This window comes from Rhinatrema bivittatum, chromosome 1 (assembly GCF_901001135.1).
Source record: "Rhinatrema bivittatum chromosome 1, aRhiBiv1.1, whole genome shotgun sequence".
NCBI classification, from domain to species: domain Eukaryota; kingdom Metazoa; phylum Chordata; class Amphibia; order Gymnophiona; family Rhinatrematidae; genus Rhinatrema; species Rhinatrema bivittatum.
In genome coordinates this window covers 693,681,477-693,694,487 of record NC_042615.1, presented here as the reverse complement: position 1 = coordinate 693,694,487, position 13,011 = coordinate 693,681,477, and the positions used below count along the sequence as shown (strand labels likewise).

The 13,011-nt window shown below is 45.0% G+C and overlaps 1 protein-coding gene across 2 annotated transcripts in view; it reads right to left on the bottom strand.

Annotated features, from left to right (window-relative positions):
* The window catches only part of PDE8B (phosphodiesterase 8B), a 382,442-nt gene that overhangs the window by 144,883 nt on the left and 224,548 nt on the right, over positions 1–13,011 (bottom strand). The window contains exon 9 of one of the 2 annotated variants that reach the window (XM_029575379.1): positions 6,343–6,483. The exons of the other annotated variant lie outside the window; for it this stretch is intronic. Within the exon in view, the coding sequence (XP_029431239.1) occupies positions 6,343–6,483 (141 nt within the window). The remainder of the gene's footprint in view (positions 1–6,342; positions 6,484–13,011) is intronic. 2 annotated transcript variants of the gene reach the window in all.

Below are 13,011 nucleotides of genomic sequence, written 5' to 3'. Positions count from 1 at the left end.
TTTGTTAATACTGGCACAAGAAGGCTTATGTCATAATTCAAAAACAAATTTGGCCGTCAATGTTGTGTTGAAGTTACTGACAGAGCCCCTATTATTTTTAATCTTACTAAGCATTTACTTGAAAATTAAAATTTACCCTCTGATTGGTTAGCTGAACCTGAATGGCTTAAACCATTCCTATCACTTTGGGAACAAACACAAGATTGGGGTACAGATATTCTCATATATCTTGCCATTGTGTCGGTAGCTGTATGGTATTAGTTTTAATCATAGTGTGTATTAAAAGTGCTTTAAACTGGGTGATTACCAGCCTTTTGTCAGCCACTTGCCAACTGTTGTGCCCCCTAGTTTGAGTACTCTAATTTTACATGGTTTAGAGATGAAGTAATTACCTGTAATGTCTTTTTATCTACCATCATATTCTTCTTCTCTCAGCTAACCAGGAAGCTTGAATACTCCTTCCCTTGAGATTTTCGGAAGACAAGTACCTAAACTGGGATTCTAGTTTAAATTGGGGTGGTATTAACATTATGGGGCGGATTTTAAGAGCCCTGCTCGCCGGTAAGCCTATTTTACATAGACCTACCGGCGCGCGCAGACCCCGGGACTCGCGTACGTCCCGGGGTTTTTCGGAGGGGGGGCGTGTCGGGGGCGTGTCGGGGGGCGGGCCCGGTCGTCGCGGCGTTTCGGGGGCGTGTCGGGAGCGTTTTGGGGGCGGGTACGGAGGCGTGGCTACGGCCCGGGGCGGTCCAGGGGCGTGGCCGCGCCCTCCGTACCCGCCCCCAGGTCGCGGCCCGGCGCGCAGGAGGCCCGCTGGCGCGCGGGGATTTACGTCTCCCTCCGGGAGGCGTAAATCCCCCGACAAAGGTAAGGGGGGTTTAACAGGGCCGGGCGGGTGGGTTAGGTAGGGGAAGGGAGGGAAGGTGAGGGGAGGGCAAAGGAAAGGTCCCTCCGAGGCCGCTCCGATTTCGGAGCGGCCTTGGAGGGAACGGGTTAGGCAGCGCGGCTCGGCGCGCGCCGGCTATACAAAATCAATAGCCTTGCGCGCGCCGATCCAGGGATTTTAGTGGATACGCGCGGCTCCGCGCGTATCTACTAAAATCCAGCGTACTTTTGCTTGAGTCTGAGCGCAAGCAAAAGTAGGCTGCTCGCGCTTCTTTAAAATCTACCACCAATGTATCTTCCTAGTGTTCTTCGGAATGAGCATAAGGTTCATCCTCTCTCCTCAGCATCTCGATGATCTGTTCTCATCTTATGTCACCCACCTCCACCACACCTCGCATGTTTATGACCTTGCTGTCCACATCTGGGCAAGGGTCAAGAGAGAAATGTATATCTGCAGAGTGAGAGACAGCTCTAGCAGACATGGGGCAGATTTTCAAAGGGGTTATGCGCATAACTTACACGCATAACCCTGAAAACCTGCTCCTGCATGCGCTGAGCCTATTTTGCATAGACTCGGCAGTGCGCGCAAGCCCCGGGTCACACATATGTCCGGGGCAAGGGCGTGGCGCCGGTCCGGGGGTGGGGCCGAGGCCTCCGGCACAGCGGCTGTGCCGGTGCGCGCAAGATATGCCTGCCAAAGGCAGGCGTAAATAATTGAAATAAAGTGGGGGGGGGGGATTAGGTAGGGCTGGGGGGTGGGTTAGATAGGGGAAGGGAGAGGAAGGTGGGGGCAGAAGAAAAGTTCCCTCCGAGGCCACTCCAATTTCGAAGCAGCCTTGGAGGGAACGGGGAAGCCATTGGGGCACCCCTAGGGCTCAGAGCGTGCAAGGTGCACAAGTGTGCACCCCTTTGCGTGTGCCGACCCTGGATTTTATAACATGCGTGCGCATGTTATAAAATCGGGTGTACATTTGTGTGCGCCGGGTAGCGCACACAAATGTACCCTGCGCGTGCAGATTTTAAAATCTGCCCCATAATGTGTATGCACAGAACTGCAGCTATGGTGCTCATGCCATATCAGAAAAGAAACATTGCCGGAACCATTGACGCCAGGTGTGGCTGAAACTCAGATAGAAGGAAGATATTAACCTTTGGGAACAGGAAAAATATAATGTTGGGGGCAACAACAGTGGACTAAGATGAAAAGATCAGAACCAATAGTCATGATGCTGAGATGAGAAGAAACTGGTAAACAAAGAAAGACATTTTCTATATAAGCAGCTAATTTGCAAGCAGAAAACTGAAGGAGCTCCAGCAGTTTCTGTCAGGTCATTTGTCTCTCCTTCCTGGTACTCTGTCTTATTTTGTATACCAATAATTGCTTCTAACCAGACCATCAAGTCTGTTTATCTGTAAACAAGGGGATAAGCACTGTAAGAAGCCTTCAATGTACCCAGCTATGTATATCCGGCTAACTTTAGACCAGCCCTACAGCTTGGTCAGGGTTAGTCAGATAGGTTAACGGGCTAATTCCGAATATCAGTTAACCTATCTGGCTAACTTCACTCCTCCCTGGAACTCCTACTCACCACCCCTGACATATCCAGCTAGAATTTAGCCAGATAAGTTATTTAATATCGTGGCTAAGCCATTTAGATGAATTCATTTTCAGTTAACCATCTAAATGGCCTTTGAATATCGGCCTCTATGTTACTATGATGCTGGATTTGTAAACATCTGGGGAAGTGAAGAGACCCCCCCCCTGAAGATGTTATGGAAGAATTTATGTGGCATTACAAAGATCTCTACTCACTAGAGGGTCCACTACCTTTGCTCAAATTAAAAATTATTTAGCTCCTCCTTATTCTATCTGAAGAGAATACAAACATATTGGAAGGTTCAGAAACTGTGGTTCAAATTAGATAATTATTAGAAATGTGAAAGTTGATGTAACAGCTAGACCTAATAGGTTTTGTCATTAATTATTACACATTAATTAAAGATACTTTGCAATCCTTCCTGGAGCAACATGCCCAGTTTTAGCAGGGTTATGAGTAGGCAATTTTCCAGCAGCCCTTTTACCAAGGTAATTCAGTATTTTATCTAGGGGTATGACTTTGGAGAATTGTCCTCAGCATTTAGTACCAATGCCCAAAACTGAATACTAGAAATGATTGTATAATAAGTTGGACTGAAAGAGTAAATTTCCTGAAAATCAATTGGCTTCCTATAATATGAGGTTGTGACCTTCATTACAGTCCCTCAGGTGTTCCTTATGAAGCTGAATAACAAAAATTAATAGATTTATATAGGAAAAAACATAATCGAGGACTGAAGTATCCAGCTGTGTGTGTTTCCAGACCAATATATAAAGTTGCAAGCTGGCTTCAGCTCCTTCTTGACATTAGATAAAATTAGGAAGCAGATGAAACACAAGTACCATAGATCCCGCCCCTCCCCAAAAGCAGAGTTGAGAAAACATGGAGACTGCGTCAGCTTCTGGCAGGGGAAGTATCGTTTTGTACCTTGCTGTCTAGATGTTTAATATGCAAATGCACAACACACAAAAATTAATAACTGGGACAGTGGAGCCTATAATTACATTACAGGGCATTTAGTGCAGGTTCTGCTGAAAAGAAGTCCATATATGAGGCTCCGATCCACTTATGTACAGATGGAGATTTGGGAGATGTTTTTTACTACAGATATATACCTACTGGAAGTGGGAATCTATGTTTTTGTGAATAATCCAGTAGATATTAGGCCCAGGCTTCAGAAGACCTCACCCACATAATTGAGGATGGTCATTTTACTTCATTCCACAGATTGGGTGCTCAGCAATATTTTATAATTGTTATATTGGTTACACTGTAAAGCTCTGTTGCTGACTCCATGTTGCCTGTAAACCGATATGATGTCCAACAACAAATGTCAGTATAGAAAAAGCTTAAATAAAGAAATAAAGAAACTATATCAACACAGATAAACATCTCCAAAAAGAAGACATAAGAAATAGTTGACACAGAGTTAACTTGCACAAACTGAAATTGTTTTTTTCCCCAGGCAAAGAGTCTAATACAGACTACAGTTGTTAAGCATATGAAGAGCACATACTATTGCTTGTATTGTATAATTTCATATTAACATGCATTTACCCATTTCTGTATAAAGAAAATCTTGAAATAAAGTTAAAACAATTTTAATAATAAACCCAATTAAAATTACATGAACTGCTTTATCTGGGGAGAAATTATTATGGTACTATTTTCCATGTGAACTTCTGACATTCAGGCCATGTACTAGAAAAAATTTTAAATTGCACACAATGGGCCAGATTTTTAAACCTACGCGCGGGCGTAATTTGTCGGTGTGGCCTCGGAGGAAACTTTCCTTCCGGCCCCCCCCTCCCCCCCACCTTCCCCTCCCTTCCCCTATGTAACCCGCCCCCCAGCCTTATCTAACCCCCCCCCTCGACCTTTACTGATGAAGTTGCGCCTGCCTCTCGGCAGGCATAGGTTGTGTGAGCCGCCAGCACGACCGCTGTGCCGGAGGCCTCGGTCCCGCCCCTGCCCTGTCCCCCGCCCACCCACTCCCCGCCCATTTTTTCAAGCCCCGGGACATACACGCGACCCGGGGCTTGCGCTCGTCGCTGGGCCTATGCAAAATAGGCTCGGCGCGCACAGGAGCGGGTTTTCGGGGTTACGTGCGTAATATACGCGCGTAACCCTTTGAAAATCCGCCCCAATATTTTTACTAGGACTTACATGCAAATTAGCCTGGTAGAAAAATAGCTTTCAGTGGAAAATGTTGCCAAGTAATGGGCAGATTTTAAATACCCGGCGAGTGTAAATTCCAGCCTTTACGCTCGTGGTCGGGCCTTACGCGCGCCGGGCCAATTTTCCAAGAGGCCTGGCCACATGTGTAAAGGCTGGTACGCGCTCAAGTGCCATGCCTCTTGGAAGGGGTGGGCCGGGGGCGTGTTCTGGATGGAGCGGGGTGGGATAATGCCATTGTTTGCTGTCCTGGAGCCTCGCGCACTAAGTTGCTGAAAAATGTAAAAACAAAAAACAAAAAAAACCCTGTGGATTTAGGGGTTGGGGAAGAGTGGGGAAGGGGAAGGGAGGTTAGGGGAGTGGGTAGTGGGTAGGGAAGTTCCCTCCCAGTCCACTCCTTAATTGTGAGAAGTATGCCTGAACACAACCAAAATGGAGAAGGAAATCCCCAGAACCCTCTGCGTGTCTTTGGCCTGCCTGGGCTGAATGGACTCTGAGTGACTTACAGAATGTCCTTGGATATCTGTGGAGGCAAGCTGGCACCAGACAGGTGATGTCTATTCATAGAGTCACCACAGGGGAGCTTCAGGCACTATTCTCAGGAGTTTGTAATCCACACAGTTACAGACGTGTTGATTGTCTTGACCAGTAAGAGTTTAACCAGAACAAAGAAAGTCATGGGAAATGGGCTACACATCCTGGGAAGCCAATCAGGATAGTTAGCGATGATTTAATCATGCAGTTGACATCACAACTTATGTAAATGATCCTTTGGGCAGTCATGCAAGTCTCTAGAACCTTCTACCCTGTATTTGAATGTTATCTATAAAAGAAGGATCACTTCCTGTATCCAGGGAGATGCTGGTCAGTTTGAAAGACTAAGGGCACCCAGTACCCAGCATCTCCCGAGAACACTTATATTGACTAATAAACATACATTATACTTTTTACTGAGTCTAAGTGTTCTTGTGTCCCTGGCCATAAGCATAGAGTAAGCTTTAACATAACATTGGAGCAGACTGGGAGAGAACTAGGGAAGGCTTGGATGCATCGCCATGCAAAGTTTGCATTAATGTCCCCCCACTTGCACGCGCCGCAGGCACATGCGTGCGCAGATTACAAAATCCGGTGCGCATGTGCGCATGGCCCAACGATTTTATAACATGCACGCGCACTTTATAAAATCGGCGCGTCCATCCGCGCGCCGGGAAGTGCATGGACATGGATGCGCACGCACCTTTCGAAATCTACCTGTATCTACAACTCAATAAGGTGTACTGTTTTTGTAAAATTGGAGCTGTAAAGCTAAATTTGCACCTAGTCGTACTATGTACTGATAATTAATGAGCTACTTTCAATGATTTTGCATTGCAGCAACTCATTAACTATTAATTTAAATAACACTTTGTATGCGAAAAACTATGTGTGAAATTGTATTTCTTTGCAAAGGAGAAAAATTTTGCAAATGCCACTTCCTGTGCTAAAAGGCCAAATAGCATGCACCATTGCAAATAACACAACTTATAAATTTGTTTTCCCATTAGCAATTTGTCTTCTTTATGTCCAGTGGGCATGCACAAGCATTTCTATTTAAGGACACATAAGAACTACAGTGGCCTAAGAAAATAAAACAAGGCCACTGAGTAATACCCATATGCTAAAAATTCCTAAGACCATCACCTACCTTTCCTTTTCGGATGCACATATTGATTGTGTCCAGGAGGTCCACACGGTTCTTGTCACTTTTTGGCAATTCCGTAACCTCTTTTCCAATAAGCTCTCCTTTGTGATACCCCATCATCCGTTCAAAGGCTGGGTTAACATACTATCAAATTACAGGTAATGTGGATTATTACATTTTTCCCTTTATATGGTGCATTCCACATAGATTTAACCGAAAACATTCATAGTGTTATCAGCAAGCACTCCAAGGTAATTATAATAACTTGAAGTGTTATAGTAATTTACTTTTATTTGTGTGGCATTCTAAGACTAATTCAAATTTCTTTCATTATATTATTATTTTCACTTTTCTACACTATGTGCACCAGTATATGACTTAGTACTCAGAATTGTCTGCAGATATTAATAAGAGATATAGGATTTTTTGGGAGTACCAAAAACAGAGTATCTATTGCTCTCTATTCAGAACATTATATTCTGCAGTATACAATGAAAATAGCTGCATTCCTTGAAAATAACTGATCTAGCTTTGACAAAGAATCAAAATGCAATTCACAGCTACAGAAAATAGAGAACAGCACCATGCTGATAGCTTAATGTTTTGACCCTGTATCAGGCACACACGCTTTTACATTTTCTGAAGCTGGTTTTTCTGACAAGGAAGCATATTAACTGAACTGTTGATCAGTTTTTGGAGTCTCAGTAGTCTGAAATACCTTTAAGGGTGGCAATTTTCAGTAGCCTGTGTTGTGTCCAAACCATGTGAGGCTAAATTAGGCTGCATACATTGCACTATGTCTGAAAGTGAAAACTATTCACCTTAAAAGTGTATTCTGTATCTGCTACAGGTATGGGTGGCCAAATGGGGGCAAAATAGTGCACATACTTTTGAAAATCCTAGGCAGATGCACTATTCCCACCTCTTCCCCCATGGCCTAAACACTCCAAAAGAAACACCCCTTTATAAGCAACTAAAAGTACATGCTCTGCCTCTTCAATTTCTGAATCATATTTCCTCTAAAACAGCAAAAAGTGATGTACAGCATAACATACAACCAATCTTTAAAATTGTGGGACTTCCGGGATGACGTCACTGGGGTCGGCAGCATCGTGAGCCAGCTTTGGGGGCCCCCCCCCCCCCCACCCAGTTTGTTATAGCCACCTTTCTTTTCGACTGGCTGTTGTGCAGGACATCGGGGGCTATTCATTCGCCGCAGTTTTGGGCGAAATCGAGCACTGTGAGGCTGGCAACGAGCGTGTGATTGGTGCGACTTACCCAGCAGCACAAGTGAGTCAGCTCCGGGCCATCTCTTTTTTAATCGGTCGTCATCCTTCCTACCTCCTTTTTTCTCCATTTTTTTTTTGGTCGGGGATAACAAAAGCCACTTGGGGCTATCGATTCGCCACGGTTTGAGACGAAATTGAGCGCTCTGGGGCCTGAGCGGCCGCGACCGCAGGAGAAAGTGCAGCTCCGGTAGCAGAGGTCTCGGAGATGGCCCTGCTAAAGATATCCAACAGGGTCGCTGATCAAAATACCTAGGTTTTGGGGGGCAGTTTTTCATGCACAGTCAGAGGTACGAACAGCACAGTACACATCGGTGAAGATTTTGTTGCTTTCGTGCCTCTTCTCGCCCCTCGCTCCACCCTCTTTACCTTGGAAGCGACTCCCTTCGGCTCTGACGGACAGATGCATCCGCGGCTTCTCCCTGCCTCTTGGGCCCGGTGTCCCCGGGCTGGCTTGACACTACGGATCCGCCATATTCCTGATGACGTAAGGGTGCGTGTGCGCGCTCGCTCCAGACCTGTACCAGCAAGGGCGCGAACCTCGGGGGCGTTCCCCCGTAGTGACGTCATCCATTTGCACTTTAAAAGGTCTTTGTTTGCTAACCTCTAATGAGTTAGCAAGGAACTCCAACAGGACTTGCTTCGGCAGTCCACGATACTTGCAACAACGATCCGAGTCAGCCAGGGGAATCCTTCCCCACTGCTTGGCCTTTTCAAACTTACCAGGAGTACCCGCTCCACGGGGGCTCCACTCTCTCTTCTTGATTTCAGATTGCCGGAAGAAGACTCCTCATTGCATGGAAGCGATCGTGGACATGAACACAGTGAGTTCTATTGTACATAGGAATCGGTACTCACTCCTCGAGGGCCTACATTCCTATAGCTCTGAAGACTCCCTTCTGTCCAAGACGCTATCGCAGGTACGGAGGTCGAGAGTTTCACTGGCAAGACTGCAGATAGGAAACAGTACTCGCTCCACGAGGGCCCATGTTCCTAGAATCTTTTACAGACTCTCTTCTACTCTAGAAGCCATTTCATATACAGCTATTGTGAGTTCTTATTACAGACTGTTTAGAGGAACCAGTGCTCGCCAAGGCTCTCCTGTTCCTGAATATACTGAAGACTCTCTGTGGCATAGAGACCATTGCAGACATCTACTATTGTGAGTGTACCATCTTGTATCCAGTATACCCTGCCTACTCACTCCTTCTAGTCTCTCTCTACAGCTCAGCGACCCAGAGATTACATTCCTGTATCAGAAGGATTTCAGCCCTACCGGCCACTTCGACTCTCTACTGCCACCTCTGGTGGTCCAGCTTCCAGCTTAATAAAGAACTATTGTGTTTACTTCATATTCTAGCCTAGCTGGTGGTTCCTCTCAGGATCTCCTCCTGGGGCACGGTCATCTGCCATCGGCCCAGGGATTCACCATTTCCTCCTAGTGGTCATTCCTTACACTACTATCCCTCTGTGGGAGCCAATCACTACAGACCACTAACACCGCTCACGGAAGTATATATAGATAGCTACCTTTTCTTTCTAAGGGACTTGCCAGCAGCTTATATATATAACAGATTGCTACTCCGAAGCGGAGGCATGATAGATAGCTATCTCAGTAGCGAAGTACAATATCCTATTGTTAGCTCCTCTCCTCAGAAGAGTATCATAGAACAGATTGCCAACTCCTCTTCCCTGGGGAGTTGGTCCATAACAGCTTGCTACTTCCTTTCCTTACAGGAACATCTAACAGCAGTTTGCAACAGATTATTAACTCTGCCCTCCTGGCAGGGTCAGCACTACAGATCGCTAACTCCTCCCTTCTGGAGGAGCAGATCATGACAGATTGCTACTCCTCCTCCTTTCAAGAGAAAAGCAGAACAGTTGCTAACTCCGCCCTCCTGGCGGGGTGAGTGACAGCAGATTGCTAACTCCTCCCCTCTGGAGGAGGAGAGCGTAACAGATTTGATGTGATTTGGAAAGAGGAAAGGTACACAAAGATGAGATTTGTACATTGTACTCTCGACCTAGTTTGATGCACACTTTACCTAGCAGATATCAAGCTAGGGTGAGAGTACACTGAACAAATCTCATCTTTGTGTACCTTTCCTCACTCCAAATCACAGAAAATCTACACTGAAGTGTAGTGTACTGTTCATACCTCTGACTATGCATGTAAAACTCCCCCCCAAAACCTCACCTCGAGTTACTAGTTGCCCCTCCTACCGTGGTATAAAAAGTTGACTAATATGTGTGCCTCCCCAGAGTATCTCTCTCTTTCTCTCCCCGCCCCCCCCCCCCCCCCCCCTTCACCTCTGAAACAGAATTTTGGATTTTTTAGCACAAATCCTGTTTCGGGCACATAGTTATTTCTGGTGTTAAAACATGTGATAACTTGCATTATACTATTGCACGTAACACTAAGCACTCCTCATTTTAATTTACTCCGCCCAAATGCCTCCCATTCAGGAAAAATTGTAAAATTTGCATACTCATCTCGCGATGCATTATTTATCGCGGGGGTTATGGCGTTATCATGACTGTTAGGGCCCTAACACCCACGATAGTGCCCTAACGCAATTTGATGAATGACCCCCCCTTACTTTGTACCTGCTCGCCTTCAAAGTAAAATGCCATGGGTTTTTTTCTTTGAGAAGTGGTGCGATGCATGCAGGCTGAAATAGCCTGTGTATTCCACTCAATATTTCCTCTTAAAGGACTCACAAAAGATGCTATCGGTCATAAGCTTTTGAGATCACATGGGTCTCTTCAGATTTTTACGCTAAGTCAACTACTTGATATGGTGACTAAATTGGAATAATAATTAAATAAGTTTACAGAGCTGCTGTACATTGAAACTTCGACCTTTTCCCCCATGCCCAGACATAATTAATATGAAAAGTCATATGAAACACAGGAAGAAGTAGGAATTGTTGAGACATACAAGTTAAGGGAGATCTGGTTTATTGAGTAACAGTTTTAACTTTTTCTCTCTTCAACAGGTCTACCTAAGGACTCTACATTATAGAAACACAGATGCTGGCAGAAAAGGATCATTTGCTACACCCAATCTGCCAATTTGCACCTGCCCACCATACTGTCATGTCATACTTGAGCTGCGGTCTTTACTCTCCTGCCACTAATATCCTTTTGTGTCTATCCCTTGCATAACTAAATTATACCATGGTTCTGGCTCCTATAATCTCAGCTGAGAGTCTGTTCCAGATGTCCACCACTCTCTCAAGTGAAGAGCGATTTCCTCACATTCCATTTGAGGTTTCCTCCCTTCAGCTTCATATGACGATTCCGTGTCAACTTTTTATTCTGTGGAAAATGCTTCATTGTGGAACAGTATTGAAGTCTGCTAAATATTTGAATATTTGTATCATATCTTCACTTTCCCTTCTCTTTTCTAGCATACATCTTTAGCTCTTTCAGTCTCCCTGTGGATGGTTTATAGTGCAGTCCTTGCACTATTTGGTGACCCTTTGGTGACTTTTGGAAGGCCTCTGCCTTGTCCATGACATTTTGTAAATGTGGTCTCCAGAACTGAACACAGTTCTCCAGATGGGGTCTCACCAGAGTCCTGTACAGAAGTAAAATTACTTCCTGTGAAAGAGTGCCTCTCCTTAAACAGTGCTGGACCACCTTAAAAGCTAGAGAAACAGGTAGCTCTAAGGGAGAGTCCCCTGAGAGCAAGAATAAGAGTATAGGCCCAGAAGAGAACAGAGAGGCCCCAGTCTCCAGGAGAAGGCAGTTCCTGACATATTGCTATTATAATGTTGAAGGTAAGCAGATGGAATGCTGTATTATGATATAAATAAACCTCTCTTTAAAAAAGCTAGATTCCCTGGAATGTGTGTGAGGTCTCCTGCCTAAGATCACTCAGTTATGTCACACTTATCTCTGCCTGCTAATGGCCTCTTTAAGGAAGCAATAATACTATTAGCTTCCTCAACTATTTTTGTTATATTGACTGGTTACCTTCAAGTTATCAGAGAATGCCAGAAGATTAGGTTTCTAGATGCCATAAAGGACTATTTCATGGAGCAGTTAGTCCTAGAACCAATGAAAGATAGCTACTTTAGATTTAGTTCTCAGTGGCATGCAGGACCTGGTGCAAGAGATTACAATGATGGAGCCATTTGGCAATAGTGATTATAGTGGTATCAATTTTGACATAATCAGTGGAGAGAGAATAAAACTACTACATAACATTTAAATTTAAAAAGGGAAATTATGATAAAATGAAGGTGATAGCAAAAGCCAGAAGAATGCTGGGCTGCATAGAGAGAGGAATATCGAGTAAGAAAAGGGAAGTGATTATTCCCTTGTACAGGTCCTTGGTGAGGCCTCACCTGGAGTACTGTGTTCAGTTCTGGAGACCGTATCTACAAAAAGACAAAGACAAGATGGAAGCGGTACAGAGAAGGGCGACCAGGAAGGTGGAGGATCTTCATCGCATGACGTACGAGGAGAGATTGAAGAATCTAAATATGTACACCCTGGAGGAAAGGAGGAGCAGAGGTGATATGATACAGACTTTCAGATACTTGAAAGGTTTTAATGATCCAAAGGCAACGACAAACCTTTACCATAAGAAAAAAATCAGCAGAACCAGGGGTCACGATTTGAAGCTCCAGGGAGGAAGATTCAGAACCAATGTCAGGAAGTATTTCTTCACGGAGAGGGTGGTGGGTGCCTGGAATGCCCTTCCGGAGGAAGTGGTGAAGACCAGAACTGTGAAGGACTTCAAAGGGGCGTGGGATAAACACTGTGGATCCATAAAGTCAAGAGGCCGCCAATGAAGAGTGGGTGACTCGCCAGAATGATGGCTACTGCCTGGAGACAATACCCTTATTCAATAAACATACACATGGTTACTGTGACTCCAACATCACTCTAAGCTTCAACAGCAAGAGGAAATGTGGAAAAAAGGATTTGCACTCACAAAGACGGGAGTAGCTGGCTTGTTACGGCGGTTACTACCCCAAACCAAATATCCAAATTACTACCTCCACCTTCCTCTATTCCTGATGCCTTTCATCAAGTTGATGACTTGATCACGCCATTCTTATACTTCACTTTCAATGCATATCCAGCATAGTTCTCTGCTTCAACAGCAGGGGAAAAGAAAAACTGTTACTTCACACATCCAGCAGAGCTCTCTGCTTAAACGGCAGGGGAGAAGAAAAAAGGGTTCGCACTCACAAAGCGGGGAGTAGCTGGCTTGTTACGGCGGTTACTACCCCAAACCAAATGTACCTGATACTTCACTCTCGACGCATATCCAGCATGGCTCTCTGCTTCAACGACATGGGAGAAAGACTGATACATCACAAATTTCCAGCATAGCTCTCTGCTTCAACGGCAGGGGAAAAGAAAAACT